The sequence below is a fragment of the Manis javanica genome, chromosome 6 (assembly GCF_040802235.1).
Source record: "Manis javanica isolate MJ-LG chromosome 6, MJ_LKY, whole genome shotgun sequence".
Lineage (NCBI taxonomy): Eukaryota > Metazoa > Chordata > Mammalia > Pholidota > Manidae > Manis > Manis javanica.
In genome coordinates, this window is record NC_133161.1 from 82,594,634 (window position 1) to 82,614,354 (window position 19,721).

The 19,721-nt window shown below is 34.4% G+C and overlaps 1 protein-coding gene across 2 annotated transcripts in view; it reads left to right on the plus strand.

Annotated features, from left to right (window-relative positions):
* Positions 1-14,698, plus strand: part of SEMA3C (semaphorin 3C) — a 184,804-nt gene extending 170,106 nt beyond the window's left edge. For both annotated transcript variants that reach the window (XM_017667246.3, XM_037021662.2), the window contains exons 16-18: positions 6,042-6,109; positions 8,285-8,415; positions 11,986-14,698. In XM_017667246.3, coding sequence (XP_017522735.2) covers positions 6,042-6,109; positions 8,285-8,415; positions 11,986-12,399 — 613 coding nt within the window. In that variant the 3' untranslated portion in view covers positions 12,400-14,698. The remainder of the gene's footprint in view (positions 1-6,041; positions 6,110-8,284; positions 8,416-11,985) is intronic.
* The last annotated feature ends 5,023 nt before the right edge of the window (positions 14,699-19,721 follow it).

Genomic DNA, 19,721 nt, shown 5'->3' on the forward strand with positions numbered 1-19,721 from the left:
CCAATGGCATTTTTCACTGAAGTAGAACAAACAATCCTAAAATTTGTATGGAACTACAAAAGACTCTTAAACGCCAAGGCAATCTTGAGAAAGAAGAACAAAGCTGAAATCATCATGCTCTCTGACTTCAAGCTATATTACAAGGCTTTGGTAACCAAAACAGTATGATATTGGCATAAAAACAGACACATGATCAATGGAACAAAATAGAGAACCCAGGAAATAAACCCACAGATACATGGTCAATTAATTTGCAACAAAGGAGCCAAGAATATACAATGAGGAAAGGACAGCCTCTTCAATAAAAGATGTTGGGAAAACTGGATAGCCATATGCAAAGGAATGAAACTGGATCACTGTCTTACACCATATACAAAAATTAACTCAAAATGGATTAAAGACTTTAATGTAAGACCTGAAAGGATAAAAATCCTAAAAGAAAACACATAGGTGGTAAGCTCCTTGATATTAGTCTTGCTGATGAATTTTTGGATCTGACTCCAAAAGAAAAGGCAGCAAAAGCAAAAATAAACTAGTGGAACTACATCAGACTAAAAGGCTCCTGCACAGCAAAGGAAACCATCAACAAAATGAGAAGGCAATCTACTGAATTGGAGAATATGTTTACAAATAATATATCTGATAAGTGGTTAATATCCAAATATAAAAATAACTCATACTACTCAATAGCAAAAAAAGAAAAAAAATATGATTAAAAATTGGGCAGAAGAGTGAATAGACATTTTTCCAAAGGAGGCATACAGGTGGTAACAGGTGCATGAAAAGATGCTCAACATCACTAGTCATCAGGAAAATGCAATAAAAAAGCACAATGAAATACCACCTCACACCTGTTAAAAGCACTATTATCAAAACAGACCAGAAATAACAAGTGTTGGCAAGGATGTGGAGAAAAGGGAACCCTTGGGCACTGTTGATGGGAATGTAAATTGGTGCCCCCACTAGGGAAATCAGTATGGAGTCTCCTCAAAAAATTAAAAATAGAATTACCATATGACCAAGCAATTCCACTTTTGGTTATTTATCTGAATAAAACAAAATTCAAAAAAGATATAGGCACCCCATGTTCTTTGCAGCATTATTTTCAGTAGCCAAGACATGGAAACAACCTAAGTGTCCATCCATAGATGATTGAATAAAGATGTGATACACACAGACACACACACTCTCACACCTGGAATACTATTCAGCCATAAAAAAGAATGAAGTCTTATCATTTGTGACAACATAAATAGACGTTGAAGGCTAAGGGAAATAAGTCAGACAAACACTGTGTGATCTCACTTTATGTGAAATTTTCTAAGCAGCAGTAGCAACAACAAAGCTCACAGATACAGAGAACAGATAGTGGTTGCCAGAGGCAGAGGTGCAGGGATGGGAGAAATGGGCAAAGAGGTCAAAGGGTCTAAATTTCCTATTTTAAAATTAAGTCATGGGGATGTGGCACGGGCCATGCTGCTCATGCTGTTTGACAAGGTCCAGGCATGAGGAGGAATCCTGAAAACAGGAAACCTCATGGCTGGCCCCTGCTAATTCCCGCACTTATTTTTGCAGTTATAATGTTGGTGATTGGGCTCATATATGGGAAATCTTATGTACTTAAGATTTATTCATCTTTAGTAAATAACCTAACCCAAAATACTGATCAAAGCAGCAATTCCAGAAATGAAAGTAGTGTTATGAGACCAGCTGTTCCAGGCATATTGCCACAGATAAGTGAGGCAGAACAATCCAGACCTCTCAAAACTAGATGCAGTTTGTTCCTCCTTTTGTAACAATTGAAAAATGATTAACCAGGAGTTATGGGAAACTGGGCCATAGAAAAACCCCCATAGAAAGACCCATTCTCCCAAGAAACTTATATAAAACAGCAGAGTAATAAAAGATGAATAGTCCCCACTGCCCACAGCCCCCTTTTATGTTGCTTATAATATGAAAAGAGTATCCCACTTAAAGATATAAATTATGAGCAAAATAGGAAGACTTACATTTATAAATATTTATAAATATCCCATATATAGAAGTTTATAATAAATTTATGACAAAATATTATTATATTAATAATAAGGTACTAAGAGCAGATTTAGTGTTATTATTATATAAAAGACAAAGAGGACTGCAAGGCCGTAGTGCCTGTAGATGCAGGAGGAAAGGTGTAAACATCTGAAATTGTAGAATGAATATCATGAAAGAATAAGGTGTTTTTATTGTATTTGTAGAAATGTTGAGGGATGTCAAAACTTATGGGTGATTGGAGTACCATCCCTAGACTTTAGATATAAACCTAAACCCACATGTGTAGGATAGAATTTAATTAATAATATAGCATTACACTTAATAGCCAAAAGACATATAGCTTGCATTTTATATAACCTGCTTAAACTTTATATAGCCTTAGACACATATCTTAAACTCTATATAATCTCACATGCTTAAAGTAAAAATCATAGCCCACATGCTTAGCCCACACGCTGTCTTACGCCATTTCCTGTCTAGCACCTAGTATGTAACCTACATCTCTGGCCAAAAAGGTTAAAGGAAAGTTAAACATTAGTGTTACAAGAAAGCTGTTCAAAAAAATGATAACATCTGTAATGAGCCAGAATTATACAAAAACTGAAAGGAAAAAACATTGTACCATCCATGATCAAAGAAAATGTGTAACATTATGTAAACCTTAAAAAGATACAAAAATAAAAACCCTGCCGCTTGATGTCAGGAGATATTACAACCTTGATCAGGTGTTTCCTTCCTCATTCATCTCCTCACTCACCGACACTGTCCTTTCCTTCATGACCCACACCTTGGCTGGCGCTGGACTCCGGCAGGGATGTAATGTACAGAATGGTGACTATAATTCATATTAATATATTGCATATTTGAAAGTTGCTGAGAGAATTGATCTTAAGTTCCTATTATAATAAGGAAAATAATTTTTGTAACTATATGATGACAAAGGTTAACTAGAGTTATTGTGGTGATCATTTCACAATATATCAAATATTGAATCATTATGGTGTACACCTAGAAATAACATAATATTATATGTCAATTAAACCTCAGTTTTAAAAAGTACAAACAGGAAAAAAAATTTATCATGGGTTGAAAAAGAAAGTAGTAATCATTTAAAGAGCTAACTTGGTGAGCTCTATCTTAATCTATTACAAAAAACATAAAAAGCAAAAAATATGTTATTAATATAGTTTTTATTATTAATTAGTTTGTATAGCTATATAATTATTAATAAACATTATTCATTGGCTTACCCATACCCATCTTTGGCTTGCATACTGGAAGTTTCATTAAAAATATCTACAATATTTAAATTCTCCAAATTATGCCCAAAGTTATTTATGCATATACTTATAGTGAGTGCAGAACTTGTTTGCTGAATGGATTAACTATCTCCTAAATTGCTATGTGGAATATTTAATTTCTTCAGTGGTTAAAATCTAAGAATGATCATTTGGCATATTTTCCACATTCTTTTTCTATAGTAGTGTAAACTTACCTAGTTTTATTCCAATTGCACAATCTATACAGAACACTAAGATCGTATAGAGGAATTCATTGGAATGCAAAACAAAACATGTCTTTTGTATAGAAACAGACAAGTACAGTTATGCTTGGAAATCAATGGAGTCCATACTTTGACATAATAAAGTTATTAAATATCACTGACTCAGTAGTTTCTCTTTTTAAAAGTTTTTTTATAGTAAACAATATAAGCATTTTTTTCCTTTTTACCCTCAAGTATTTAAATATTTGTATCAAATATTGCAATTTAGTCTCAAGTGTTATTTAGTCTGGATTCAAGCATGTAGTTAGAAATTTTATTTTAAGACAAGATAATCAGTTCAATCTTAAAGTAAATATCTGTTTTCTATACAAGAAGAAAATGATTTCATTGTTTATCTAAAAGAATAGACTGTAATAGAAGAAACATTGGCAGCTTGAGCCAAATCCCAAATCTTACATGCAATGTAATATTACTCTGCCTCCCAGCATGCTTTTGGGATGCTATATGAATGCCTTAAGGGGAATCTCCACATACAAAAGGCTCAGATGACTGTCTTGCTGTTCTCATCACTTAAGCCAAGCCGTAATAATGGTTTTTTTTTTTTGTATTTGAATGTCTGGCAGCTATGTCACACTGTAAATTCAGATTTCTGAGCTTGAAGGTTCAAGTACATTAGTAAGCCATAACACAGTGCTGGTCACAAGACAATAAATTTAACCAGCTTGAATGATGATGCTTCTCTAAGAGGACTGAACATTACCAGTGCAGCCACATGAGCTCTTACATGGTACTCACACAATATGCACTCACAGTTTGCCTGGTAGTAAATAAAGCTGTGACTTCAAAACATAACAAATGCAATGCAGTAAAACCTGATGTCAGAGATAAACCTAATGTAGAACACTATATTAATTGTATTTCCTGAGACAAGAATGATTTCCATTTGTGTGAGTGTTGTTGTATAGAAATGTATGAAAGAATAGGGTTCATGTGAGCCTTTTGGGAAAAAATATTTACATGACACAAAATCTTTTACCTTTATTTGCATAAATAGATATATATAATCCATTGGGTACATAAACTATTAACTATATGCTGTCACCTTAAAATGATTTTTTCATTATCAATTACTTTGAGATTAGTTTTGCTTTGTAAATCTGACAATCCCTGTGTGGTTTTAATATTTCTGTTCTTCTTACTAAATAGTTTAATTTATCTTTAAGGGTAAAAATACTGAGAGACTTAACAACTAGCTAAATTAAGTGATATGCTTATTCACATCACTTGTCAGCATTGATGGTAACAATCATTTTAGCCCCAAACTTCCAGTACTTGAGAGTATTCTTTCTTCACTCTTACAGCAATCTTCATAACCACAATTCATTGTAAAGAGAATTTCAGTTGCTCTATTTTGATTTATTTCATTATGTTATATAAGTGAATTCAAAACTCAGGAAATTAAATAATTAGTATTCAAATAATTAAAAACTCTTGTTTAAATAATGACCAGTTTATGAAGAATGTACTAAATTGTTTTAAAGCTTAAACTGATGATACATAACAACTAAAAGCAATGAATACACTTTGATTAGATCCTGAATAAACTTTAAAAAGTTTATTTTTAAGTATATTTTGGGGATGATTAGGGAAATTTTGATATAAAATGTTTATTAAATGGTATTAAATAAATATTAGTGTCTTTAGTACAATGATAATAGTTACTTATGGAAATTATTCTTAGAAGATACATACTAAAGTATATAAAATGAAGCATTTTCATGTCTGTACCTTATTTTCTAAATATTCCCATATGTGTGCATACACAGTACATACATGATTACACTTGCATATGAGAGAAAAAGCAAATATGACAAAACAATTAATGAATGTAAGCATGCCAATATTCATTTTACTCATCCACTTTTCTGTAGACTTGACATTTTTCAAAATAAAAAGTTGAAGGAAAATGCTTACTCTAGTAAATGAGCAGTTTGCTTAACTTTATATTGAATGCCCATGTTCTCTCTCTCTTTTGTTTCAGAAAAGTTTTAATATATCTGGAAACTGTTAGAAAATGTTGACTTTTGTAATAAAAGTATATTTACTTAAGAAAAAATTTACAGCAAGATGCACTGAGTTTTTACTTTGGAGCATGTCATCTTAGAAAATTTTGGATGAATGTCTCTAAAAGTTTATAGCATTAATTTGGAATCTAACATTTACCTATAAATGCACATAGTAGGATTTTCATAGGCATTCTATCATAAGTAGTATGGGGAGAGGCTGAATTAATTCAGATTGAAAACAAGATTAAGTACTCACCCTATCATTGAAGGATTGAGCAAGAAATGTCAAATAGTTGTGTCAGATAACCAAACTTCCTTTCTCTATGAAAGCTTAGGCAATCAAAAGATTGTGAAATTAAAAGTGAAATCTTATAAATGTGGTGCAAATGGCAATGATAATTCTAAATCAGTTTTATATGTTTCTGCACTTACAGGAGAAGCCGAAGACAAGACGTGAGACATGGAAATCCATTGACTCAATGCAGAGGATTTAATTTAAAAGGTATTAAATATAAGCAATAGTCAAACTTGCTAAAGAGTGGCAATGTGCCATATCACATTTCAGTAAGGGGATCCTTGTAATAAATTCAAGTCTCTCATTTTAAATAAAGATTTGCTATAAAAATTCTTGGTAGTCACATATGGAAATTAGAAAATATTTATTTATTTTTATGCTGTTTTATTTTTATGTGTTATTTATATTTATGCTAAGAAAAACAAATGTCCAGGAAGACAGATACCTTAGGTATGTAAATGAGTAGGTCTTTCACATAGGTGATAATAGATTTTCTTAGCTATTATTTTCTTTCAGAAGAAAAAAGCTTGATTTTCTTTTTATTTACCACTAAAGAACAAATTGAATAACACCTTGTTTGTTTATTGTGGTAAATATACATAACATAAAATGTACCATTTTAACATGTGCAGTTCCGTGGCATTAAGTACATAGTACATCCACATATCCATTAAATATTAACTCCCTAGTCCACTTTCCCGAACCATCATTTTACTTTCTGTTCCTATGAATTTGACTATTCTGGGTGCCTCATATAAATGGAATCATGCAGTATTTGTCCTTTTGTAACTGGTTTATTTCACTTAGCACAATGTCTTCAGGTTTCATTCATGTTGTAACATGTTCTTTTCTGTTGAAGTCAGTAAACTATTCCATTGTATGTGTATGTCACATTTTGTTTATTTATTATCCATCTCGGGACACTTGGGCAGCTCCCACCTTTTGGCAATTGTGAAGAATCCTGGTCTGAACATGGGAGTACTACAGTGTCTTGGTTTTTCAATTTATACCCATTTCATTGACTTCTGACAATCCTACCTTGTGTTTTACAGTTAATCTAATCTGTTTCTTCCCATTCTGATGTGGAGATCCCATGTCATTATGCTTTCCCCATTGATCCCCTGCAGTCCCACCCCGGCCCGTCAGCAAGGCATCCCCAGGCAGACCTCCCTCCCGGCCCTCCAGAGAGCTCCGGTGTGCTGTTGACAGTGAACTCTGGGCCCCTCTTGCTGACCCTTCTGAGTGGGCTTTTCTTTAGGCCGAGAATGACATTCTTGTTACTAACTAACTCCCTGCAAGGAGCAAATTAAGTCACATTTTTTTAGTTGTTCCATACAGCTAATTCAGGGAGTAAGTCCAGGTTACTATTTCTCTTTTTACTGATTATTTTATAAATGTGTGTCGGTTCTACAAATAGTACTAATCATAGTGGTAGGAGTACTGGGAGTGGACGTGATGATGAACATACATTCATGTTGACTTTGTGTCTGAGCTAAGTGGTTTTTCATGGATTATCTCACTTGATGCTCAAGAAACTCTACCAGAATAAGGTATATGATTATGCCCACCTCTGAATGAGGATTCTGTCCATGTCCATACTACCACATGATTATACTAAATGCTCATCCTAATTTAAGAAGTAAAGAACCTGTTAGAAAACATTATAATCCATGTTTAATAGCCAGATAAAACTGAGGCACAGAGAGGTGAAGTAACTTGTCTAAGATTACACAGCCAGTATTGGGGTAGTCAGCATTTTACCTCAGGAACCTCTGATTCTAAAGATTGTGTTCTCAACCGCTGCTTCCCACTGCAGCCATGCCTTGCTTTCTGCCTCTTCCTCATGCTTTTGAATTTCATCTATGCTACACTGAGTATGGTATTCAAGGGTGGGATGAACCTTGCTTCGATATTGGCTGTCACCTGCTAACTCTCTAACTACAATATGTTTCCTCATAAACTCACAGCCTGTTTGCTCAGCTATAAGAGCTGCAAAAACCCAATTCACAAGGATTTTGTAATAATTAAATGTTCAAACTGATAGTAAGGACATTCCTTGTGTAGAGTAGTTCTTGAATAAGCATAGATTCTCTGTATCTTTCTCTTTCCCTATAGATTACACAAAACAGGTAAACAATGTTTAATAGTCTGCCTATTAGTGGGTGAATGTTGAAACCACAATGCTGCTCATGTGAAACCTTCCTAAGATTGTATATCAATGACACCTTAATTAAAAAAAACCAGTCTGCCTATTAAATGATTAACAGTCTTTTGGGGTCACTATAATAAAGCATAATTTTATAGAGAAGTAAATATTCATATAGGGGAATATACTCTCAAATCCATTCTTTCTCCCTCTCTCCTCTCACTTTTGCATTTCAGCATATAGAAATGCAGCTGAAATTGTTCAGTATGGCGTAAAAAATAACACCACTTTCCTTGAGTGTACTCCCAAGACTCCACAGGCATCTGTCAAGTGGCTGTTACAGAAAGACAAAGACAGGAGGAAAGAGGTGAGTTGCACAGCACAGCAGCCTTCAGGGCTCTGGAAAGAGCATCGAGTCACCATCCCTCTGTGAGGTTCAGATCAAACAAAAAAGGAAGGACATATGAATATCCATTTATGTCTCTGGGATGACAAGTGCCACTTTCTTTAAAAATCCTTTGTCCATAGAGTTGACAGATTAATTAGAAATCTTCACTGCCTGCTCACCTCTAGAACACAGTGATTGAAGCAAGAACTTGGGCACTCAGACAGGGGTTTTGATGTGAGGAAGCATTTGTAAAAGAAACAAGATGTGTGTAAAACCAGAAGCCAAGTTTTCACACAACAGCACCTTTGTGGGAATCAAAGATAAAAGAGGGCTTTAAAAAAAAGTTCCGTTTTCCTCAGCATGAAATTACACTGAACTAAAACTTTTATGGGAAAGAGCATTTTTCTGCTGTGTGGTAATCTGTTTCCATTGCTTTATTATTCATAACTCTTGGATTTCATTTAGGTAATATAGAGAATCATTGTTTATGGAACCATTGCCTTTATTTAGTAATATGGCAAAACAACTAGACTGTAAAATAAAAGGACACTCACATTAACCTTTCACTGATTGAAAAGAGCTGTTTTAAAAGAGAAACATTGCAAAAACAGTATAGAGTGAAATAGTATAAATAGTGAATTCCATAATATTGATGTCACATTGTTCTAATAAATTAAAGGAAGAATAAAATAAAAATGTATGTATAAAGCCTTAGGGTAGTCTAAAACATAATGCTATTAGCATGCATCATGAAGTCTGATGGAGCCTCTGCATTTGTGTGAGTTCTGTTGTGGGCTGTTTGGGTACTATATATTAAGTTGATTAGGGCATATAGAATGGATAAAGTCCTGAACTACAGAACACAGACATTGTATCAGAGTTATTGAAGTACATGTTGGCTCCATATGAGAAAGTACTTCTCAGCTCTCAGACCTCCCTATCAACCATGTTATGAGCTGTTTAAGAAATTGTTCCCTGTCACTGGAAAATTAAACCATAGGCCAAACCTGCTCACATAAGAAAAGATTTAACAATTAACAATCTGGAGTAGAAATGAGCTAGATGGACTTCAGAGCACCTTGTTGCTCCAGAATTCTATAATACTAAAAAAAAAAAAATCTTAACATTTTTATTAGTAAAAAATTATTTGAGATCTGTTTTCTTTGCTACTAAAAATGTCATCAAAGAAGTCTTGAAATTACTACAGTTTAATTTTAAATTCTTTTGAATGGATATGAATTATAATAATTGCCTTGCTAAATAACTTGAGGTAGAAATAATAATGTGTGATGATGATTATCATAGGGAAATAGAGTTCTTAGACTAGAGCATGCATGACACATGGTCATGAATAATCCTTCCTGAGAAAGTCTGTGTTTGGGAATTGGAAATCTAAAAAACTCAAACATGGCTTGCCCAACATGCATAAAATGTTTTTCTTTTATTCAGTAGAAATATGAATGGACTAATATACAACATAATACTTAATAAGTCAATATAATTTCTATTATTTCAAATTAAAGTAAATGAATACATAGAGGCTTGAATACATGCTACATAAATTAATAAATGCAATTAAAAATGGAATGGTTTATGAATTTAATCTTGGGTGATATTTCTAATGTTCTGTTTCAGAATGCTGATGAACATGGAAACTCAAATATTACTATCTTGTTTTTTGTTCAATCTCAAAAATATAACAAGGCTGTAATTCTAGATTATGAAAAGCATTAACTAATATAATTGTGAAAATCTTTTTGGTCCAGAATTTAATCACAGCACAATTCCACTCATTTTTAATTTAGTTGAATAAACCATTAATACTATATTAAATTTATCCTAACTCTTCCTTAGTATTTTAGGCAAATATACACTTTTATCTCATATTAATGATATATACTGAAATTCTTTTAAAAGAGTAAAACAAATAGTAAAAACTTACAGAGAAAATGAGAATAGTTCATACTGAATAGCATAGGGTGATAAGTAAAAGTCTTTCTCCCCTCTACTTTGTTTGGTACTTGTTCACACTTACCAGATTATAAAGCTACCAAGCATTATATATTCTCCATAATTTTCCTACTTTCCTCTCTTCTTCACTCTGTCTCTCTCTCTGTCACACACACACACACACACACACACACACACACACACACACACACACACACTTTTTCTTGGCTGTATAGTATTCAACTGCTTGACTATACCTTAAGTTTTTTAAAGCTGTCTATTGGTTAGGTGATTTCTTATTTTTCCTTATATCAAAAACATCCTACAAATGAATGTATGTATGTTTCTGAGAGTATGTCTTCTATACAAAGTTCCTGGAAATGATATTTTTGCACCAATATCATGTATATGTTGTATGGTTATTACCAAACTGACCCCCAGATATTTTCCCCAATTTTGCATAGGTAGGAAGGCTTTCCTTTCTTTTACTCCTGAATGTATTTCTACCTTGTTTAAACTATTTTTGAGGTGCATCTAAACTTTGAAACTTAAGCTAATATCAAAACTTTGCTTTATATATTTCAGTCCTTATTTCCTCCTAATCAGTCTTTTCTAGTTCTGTTCTGTTGTCTGTATTCCAATATTATACTTTATTTTTTCTGTTTCTGTGTGTGCGTTATTTTTTATCTAGAACAATTTATCTTCAATTTTTATTTCATTAATAATCACTTTAATTTACCATTTAGAAAAACATTTCACATGCATTCCTTTTTTGATTTGGGTCAAATTTCTTTTTTCCTCAGTGAAATAACATTCCAGAGTATTTATGTCAAAGAACTTCTTTCTTACCACTTAGATTTTTAGTTCTTTGACAATATTATAGCTGTAACTATAAGGAAGATGGGTTGTAAGCATTTAACTAATATCTAGCAAATAGCAGTTTTCTAGTATAAGCCTGTAAAGTAATAAAAATGTATAATTACCTTTCTTTGGAAAGTAAAACCACTTAGAAATCTAAAGCAAAACATCCCAGCTTATTTTTAGTCTTTCTTTAGTTTGAGACAATTGGAAGAGGCCCTTGATATGTTCAGAAATCTGCCTTTTCTTTTATAACTTTCAGTTAGGAGAACATTAGTTCATTTGAGGAAAGGTAAGATTCAACCCTTGAATTGTGGCTTCATGATTTTACTAAGTATTTTTGTTACAATAAAAAGCAAGAACTCCAGGATGAAATATATATTTTAGATTATCTGTGAATTTCATTTATACATGTTGACTGGGATTTACATACCAAAAGCAACCAAAAATGTACTTGACATGGAGAAACTACTTCTATCCAAAGGGAATGCACCTTAAGGCAATTCAGGTAATTTCACCTTCTCTTCAGTAGGTTCAGTACCCTTGAGACAAGATCTTCTATGTATAAAAAAGCAATGAGACTGACCAAAAATTTGTGTCCACTAAGGAGGAAGTAATTAGTACTTTTGACAAAATGATTTTATCAAATTTGCTCAATTCAACTGTACTGTTTACGTTGGTCATATCTTTTTAGCACATGCAGAGTTGGGCTTTCAGGGCTTTGATGAGTCTCTCTTTTAGGTCAAACTGAATGAACGAATCATAGCCACTTCACAAGGACTCCTGATCCGCTCCGTTCAGGATTCTGATCAGGGACTGTATCACTGCATTGCAACCGAAAACAGCTTCAAGCAGACCATAGCCAAGATTAACTTTAAAGTTTTAGATTCCGAAATGGTGGCTGTTGTGACAGACAAATGGTCCCCGTGGACCTGGGCCAGCTCTGTGAGGGCTTTGCCTTTCCACCCCAAGGACATCATGGGAGCGTTCAGCCACTCAGAAATGCAGATAATCAATCAGTATTGCAAAGACACCCGGCAGCAGCAGCATCAAGGAGAGGAATCCCACAAGCTGAGAGGGGACTATGGCAAGTTAAAGGCTCTCATCAATAGCCGGAAAAGCAGAAACAGGAGGAATCAGTTGCCAGAGTCATAATGTTTTCTTACACAGCATTTATGCTTCCTGTAAGAATGGTTTGTCTTCAATGATCAAATTTTTGAGCAGAGAACCTTGTGCTTCACCCACAGAAATTCCTGAGAAAGGTGGTTACTCACCCTAAAGTGAGTATTACATGAACTGAAATGAGCATTCATCTTCTTGTATGATATTGACTAGCACTAGACATGTCATGGTCCTCATGGTGCATATAAATATTTAACTTAACCCAGATTTTATTTATATCATTGTTTACTGTGTCTTCAAAATCTATATGGGGCTATAAAACTAGAATTGTTACATCCCTTAACTGAGTGAGGGTCATAACCTGTGATCTTCCTTTCTTGCTGTAGGGGTTTTGATGTTTAATTGTCAATGATTCTATATGTGAAAACAAATGCTAAGTTAGGTACAATGCTAGAATAGGTACAAGTTAAGGGAGAGAGCTTCTAAAAGCCTATAAGACATGAGTGATTAATAAAGAGAAAATGAGTTTATATGTTTCCTTTTTTAGGAAGACAAAAATGAATGACCTTCAACCATAAGCATCTTGAATTGGAGTTATATCAGTTGAACACTGAAGTTTATATTCTTATGTTACTATCTTCCAAATAAAAGCACTTTCTTTTTTTTGGAAGTTATTTAAGATATTCTAAACTCAGAGAATATAATCTTACACTGTTTAATTGATCATTGTGTTTGTTCTATTTTTCTAGTTGGTATTTCAAATTAAACAATATAAGAAGAAAAAAATTTTGAAGTATCAAACTTGTATATGAGGGCTAAAGCTATCAAAATGAGGAAAAAAGAAAAAACAAAGTATTAAAAGTAATTTTAAGAGAATTTTATTTAAGAAGTGGCCAGTTTTTAACTTCAATAATTAATTTCAATGACTAAATCTCACTTTTTTGTTTATTTACCAGCCTCATACTGATTTTTATTTCACCAATTCTTCTTTAGTGATATTTAGTGTATGCAGGAGTGCTCATTTTGTGGAGAAAGACAATTCTCATATAACCAAAAATAGACATATTTTCTTTAAGAGAATGGTACATTATGATCACTGGTATATAAATACAAATGTGGTAAGTTTTGTGATGAATAAAATAATTGTCTTGTAATTATATGTTTGGATTGTTTTAGTAGGATAATTTAATATTGAGTTTTTTACTCCAAATAATTATATGGAAGAAATGTGAAAAGTTTCTTCATATTCTCATACTTAGTTTAAAAACACAACTTTTCCACTTTCATTTTATTTACTTTGAAAGACATTTCATGTTACTGAATGCAAACAGAAAATTCATCATTTACCATATCAAAATCTACTATAAATGTTTTATTTTAATTATTGTTATTGTTTAGCTGACAATCCCTTAAGAACATAAGGTAGATATATCACCTTTTTTAAGCACTGCAGTATCTTTCTTCAATAACTAAAATCATGGTCAAAATGAATGTGATCATTGATCAGGAACTAAGAATACAATTTATTATTTAAGTGATAAATTATGATAATATAAGAGGAGGCCACAATGGAGCAAACATAGCAGTTAAATATATGACATAAATAATGTTCATTCAATTAAAAAAGCTACTAACAAGAGCTATTGTTCCAAATGTGTATGATTCTAAAGCAGTTTAGTGTACAAATAGTTTGCAGGCTTCAAGGATGTAATTAAACTTCTTTATTTCTCCTTTACACACACAAATAGAAAGGTGTGTCAATGCCAAAATCACCTGTGTTTTTGGCCAATCTATTCTATGTAACAAAGTTGAAAATAAAATTGTTTTAGAGTCAGAGGATAGGATAAACTACACAGGTCCCCTTGCTTCATGTGAACCCAAACTGAAAGACAGTAAAGGTGTTGGTTTTGTAAAAGTATTTGTGCTATTTAATACGTCCTCCTTTGAACTTTATTATTGTATATACTTCTATTACTTATTTAAAAATTACAGAAATCCTTCCTGAACATAACTGCCAAATAGAAAGAAAATTTTCTTTTTCAAAAATACTGTTTATGTATACTGAATGTTGGTGGCTGATTGGTTTTGTTTTGTGTAGTTTCACAATTCAATGACTTTCATTGTTTTCAAATGAACTGTACGTAAAATTACCTAGAAGCGCACTTTTTTTCAAAGTGTAGGTTTGTGAATAGATTTTAGCATGATGAAACTGTCATTACGGTGAATGTTCACTCTGTGTAAGAAAACAAACTAAAGGTAGTTAGCACATTAATGTTTAATTGGAAATCGAAGAAATCCTTTGCCTTGCAAAATAAAATGTTGAATTTCCCAAGGATGTCTACATTTCTTTTTAATGTTGGATTTATAATTGCCCTTCACATGATAGAATCTACTGAATCTTAACAATTTTTTTTCTTCTTAATTTTTATTTATTCATCTTTGTGAAAGTAAAGTGTCTAGATATTTCAAAATGCAAAACTTCCAGAAGGATATACACAGAAAAATCCTTACAGTACCTTACTTTAAAGGTAAACTATCCTTTAGTTACCCAAGTTCTAACCCCAGAAGCATTTACTGTTGTCAGTTTCTATATATATCTCCATGATATTTTATGCATACTCAAGCAAATTCATAATTTGTTTTCTCTTTAAGAGCTATTGTACATCCACTCAATGTTTGTAGATAGTTATTCAGATTACACTGTGTCTACAGTGGGGAAAAAATTATGTTTTAGGAATGCTTGGGTTTGGAGCCAGACTGCTGGGATTTGAATTCAAGGTTACTGTCTTCTCTTGGGAAAGGTTTTGAAACTGTCTACCTTATTTCTCTGCCCAAGTTTATAACCAGTGAAATGTTAGAATAGAACCTATCATACAATAAATATTCAATAAATATCTTAATATTTTCTTTACTTAGAAAGTGGCATCATGCTAGAACATAAAGGATTCTTTCCATTGCATTCTTTGTTAAGTTAAATGCACAATGATCCAGGCTGCGGAGCCTGCAGCCAGCGGATCAGATAACACCTTACCAGGTAGAATGAGCCTTTATGAAACTGAGGGAAAGGAAGCCACCGGTTAATGCATAATTCTGTTAACACATTTGAAAGAAGTATTAGAGATTTATTCTGTCTACTTCTGAGCTTTCAATCTGTATAATGCAAGTGGAGAAAATCAAACAACAAAAATTAAAAGTTATCTCAACAAATCTTCCAACCTGATGATGCTGCACTATCCCTAATTGCCTCATTATTCCTCAGTACCTCCCTTGCTTATATTTCAAATTCACCTCAGTTTAGAATAATTTCAATGTATTTCTTAACTTTCTAACACATGTCTGATGTTTTATGCCTCCTAAGTGAAAAAAATTTTTTTAAAAAGATGATAATTTCCTATATGCATTCTAGCTAGAGTCAAAAGAGACATGGAAGTCATCAAACTAAAAATCTTTATTTAACAGAGATATTGGAAATTTCACTGAATTTTATTCATGATGACAAAGCTGTAGAAGACCATTGTGGAAAATAATTTTTAATTTTTTTCCTTAAGAGTTTATCCTACCATCCTTTCATTCAATCACCTTTTGCACAAGAATACAAACCTCTCTGCAAACTCAAAATGAATTACAACAAATTCTATATATGTACCTGTGGGTAAAATTGTAGTATTTCCAGAATATCTCACCTGGCTTTGGTACATCTGCATATCAATAGGCGTTCAGAGGTGGAGAGAAGTATGGCTTTAGTGCATTTGCATCTTTCCTCAGGGATGGAGAAGTTCATCTCCATATCAATGGGCAATTATCTGGGCAACAGAGGGTTTATCTGTACCTGAGAGATGAGGGGGAGGACCAGTGTTGTGTCTGCTTGAACAGAGAAGAAAGACGACCTGGGACTGAAGTTTGTGAGCAATAAACGGGTTTTAAACTTAATTTCTCCCTTGGACTGATTTTAGTTTTTAGAGGTATTTTACCCTGGGATTTCCTTTCCCCAGACTTACAGTTGGCATAGTCGGCAGGATTCCCGTGAACCCGAAATCTGTTATAATGGGTGTGACCTTTAGGAGGGCCACCCCTAGAAAGGATGGGGAGAAGTGGCACTCACGCCGAGGGACATGCGTCTACACTCGTGTGGTTGTGGAGGCACCACCACCACTGTTGACCACACTGACCCTGGCCTGTGGCCCGAACCTAAGGCTACTGTTTCTACCACTGCTACTGCTCTTGCTGCTGGCCGGAGCCTGACCACAACCGTGGGAAGGAGCAGAGGTCCAGGTCACCTTGAAGCAACTTGCTGCTGTGTACCATGCCTTGCTGGCTACAGAGCCCATCGCCGGAACAGCTCCGACCAAGGTAATAACCTCCTATCCCATCGTGGGGTGGGTGCAAGACTGGACCCAAAGGCCATGGAGTGGTGTGGCACAGACACCTCAAAAGACAATGAGGGCCCATCGGTGGGGCTTGCCTTTCACCTTTGAAGAAGTCAGACGAGCCCGGAAGGAGTGCCCTGCATGTTGTGAAGATCAGCAAACCACCAAGAGGGGCCTAGAGCGTCTCTCTGCAGCCTATGGTCAGTTGCTGGTTACTGAGAGCGATAAAGGTACCCACTTTATTGGACATGCATTGCAAGGATGGGTGCAGCAATTAGGAGTAAAATGGATGTGGCCCTGGACATTTCGACACATGGATCGGCAATGGCTGACTCTTCTGGCACCTTGGGGAAAAGGCCTGGAAGCTGGCCTTCTGTGTATTCCTATAATAACAGTAAATTGGCCCCCCCAACAATCACGGTTATTTGCTTCTGTGGTCTTTGTGTCCTGGATGCACCCCCTGGCTGCAGCTGCTGCGTGATGGCTGGAATGGATGAGCTTTGAACTTCATCTGCATGGGACTTTGAACCTAGCTGAATCCTCTAGCTTGAGAATTATGATTGTGTTGCTGTTGTCAAAAAAATAATGTTTAAAGGGAGGCTTGACTTTGTCTAATGTTTGGTAAAAGTTTTGTGAGCAATCTAGCATGATTGTTAGGAATGAATAAACAAGTGTAGAAACGTATTTTGTGCTTAGTGAGAGATTGTGCTGTAAAGTACATTTACTTAATCTGCTTAGGCTGAATCCTCTGGCTTGAGGATTATCAAGATTTTATTGCTGTTGCTATTGCATGTTACTAGATTGGTCGGAAGAGGGTAATCAAGTAAATTGTAAGGCGAGATTTCTGTAGGGGTGGATTGTGGGTAAAATTGTAGTATTTCCAGAATATCTCGCCTGGCTTTGGTACATCTGCATATCAACAGGCATTCAGAGGTGGAGAGAACTATGGCTTTAGTGCATTTGCATCTTTCCTCGGTGGTAGAGAAGTTCATTTCCATATCAATGGGCAATTATCTGGGCAACAGAGGGCTTATCTGTACCTGAGAGGTGAGGGGGAGGGCCAGTGTTGTGTCTGCTTGAGCAGAGAAGAAAGACAGCCTGAGGCTGCAGTTTGTGAGCAATAAGTGGGTTTTAAACTTTATTTCTCCCTTGGACTGATTTTGGTTTTTAGAGGTATTTTGCCCCGGCATTTCCTTTCCCCGGACTTACAGTGCCATTTGGTGAATTTCATTGTCAATATGAAGGGGCCTCTGGTATGTATTTCAATTTTTGTGATTTTAGAATAATGTTATTCTCATAGTGCACAGGTATTGAAAATTGGAAGAAATAGCTCCCAGATAAGTAAATGCCATCTTTGTTCTAGTGAGTTATGTATTTGTCAGTTCAGCTCATAAAATTTACTTTCTACACAGTTTGAATTGTGTATTTCTCAGGGCTATTATGTTGCCATACTTGAGTGTTACTTAAATAAAGAGCTATAAAAAGTGACATTATAACAAATACATTGAAACTGTTTATTCTATGTAAGGTTACCTCAACCCTCAAGTACAAAAGCAGTTTGAAGTTATCCCTTAAATGGTTTTTCTCTGAATTATTTATACAAAAATTGTTATCCAAAACATTTTATGAAATCAAAAACATAATGATTTCTGCATGGCAAAAATGGATATATGATTCTGAAAATCAAAGTCATTCCTATTGTTTCTCTGGGTATTTTTCAACATAGATATGATCCTTGGTTCATGATGGAGCACAATGAGATAAAAGCAATTTCCTATTTTCTTAGGTCTTTTCAAAATGTTATTTCTGCAATTGTATGTAGGAAAAAAGTTAAAAGTTTTTTTTTCCTTTTCCTGATTTGTGTGTGTGTGTGTGTGTGTTGGTGAGGTGGTATAGTCATTTTCCTTTCTCTGCCACATATGGCTCATCAGAGAAATTGGACCTTTAAAGTATCTTCCTTTGAGTTGATGTGACTTGGCAGTTGTAAGCTGTAGTTGAAGTTGAGAGTCAGCCTGACTCAGGAATACAAAAAACAGCTATAGGAAATAAAAGACTGAGGGGGTGCTACACAAACCATTTCAGCCAGGGACAATCAGTGGAGTCCCAGTGATGTTTTTACACATATATATACATTATGTTTGTTGTATCCATAGATTATGCACACACAAATCCATAAAACAGCTATATTCAATTTATTATTTCAAACTGAATCTTAGTTTCTGCTTTAAGTTCCCATTCCAGCTTCCCCACTTATAAATGATATAATCTAAAAGCAGTACATACTTCTTGATGAATTGTCGCTTTCTCTGAGATTAGAATTATAATAATACTTATCTATCACATGTAGTAGTTGTGAAAATTAGATAAGTTAATAAGTATTTGTGAGAATTAAACAAGTTAATATACGTGGGATGCTTACAGTGCCTGACACATAGTAAAAACTCAGTATATGCTATTATTTTTCCATTAGGAGAGCAGAACTATTTCAAGTATTTGAGCATTTGTTCCTCTTCACCTCATATTGCATTAAAATAGTTCAACTGATATTTGATGTCATTTATTTTGGCATCTATAGTAACATCATTTTTCTTTTGAAACTTTGCCATCAGCTCACAGGTATATTCTGAGTTGTCCTTTTTTGCTGATTCAAAGTCCTTTCAGAGCAGATGAACCTTCCACGATGTTCAAGCACACTTAGGGGAAGATGAAAGTTTCTGCTTTTCTTACACCTTTCTGAGAGACAAGCTGAGGCTGCTCCCACCTAAAACTATAAGTACTGTGTGTGTGTGTGTGTGTGTGTGTGTGTGTGTGAGTGTGTGTATGTGTGAGCGCTTTTAGCCCCTCCACCTTCTCAAGACACCAACCTAGGGGTGGTGTAGAAGTACAGGACCCACAAGCCCTATATGTTCACCATGTTTTTCCCCCAGTTCACCCTTCATCGTGAAGATCTCTGATGCAAGAATTATTAATCAAATATCTCCTGTCAGC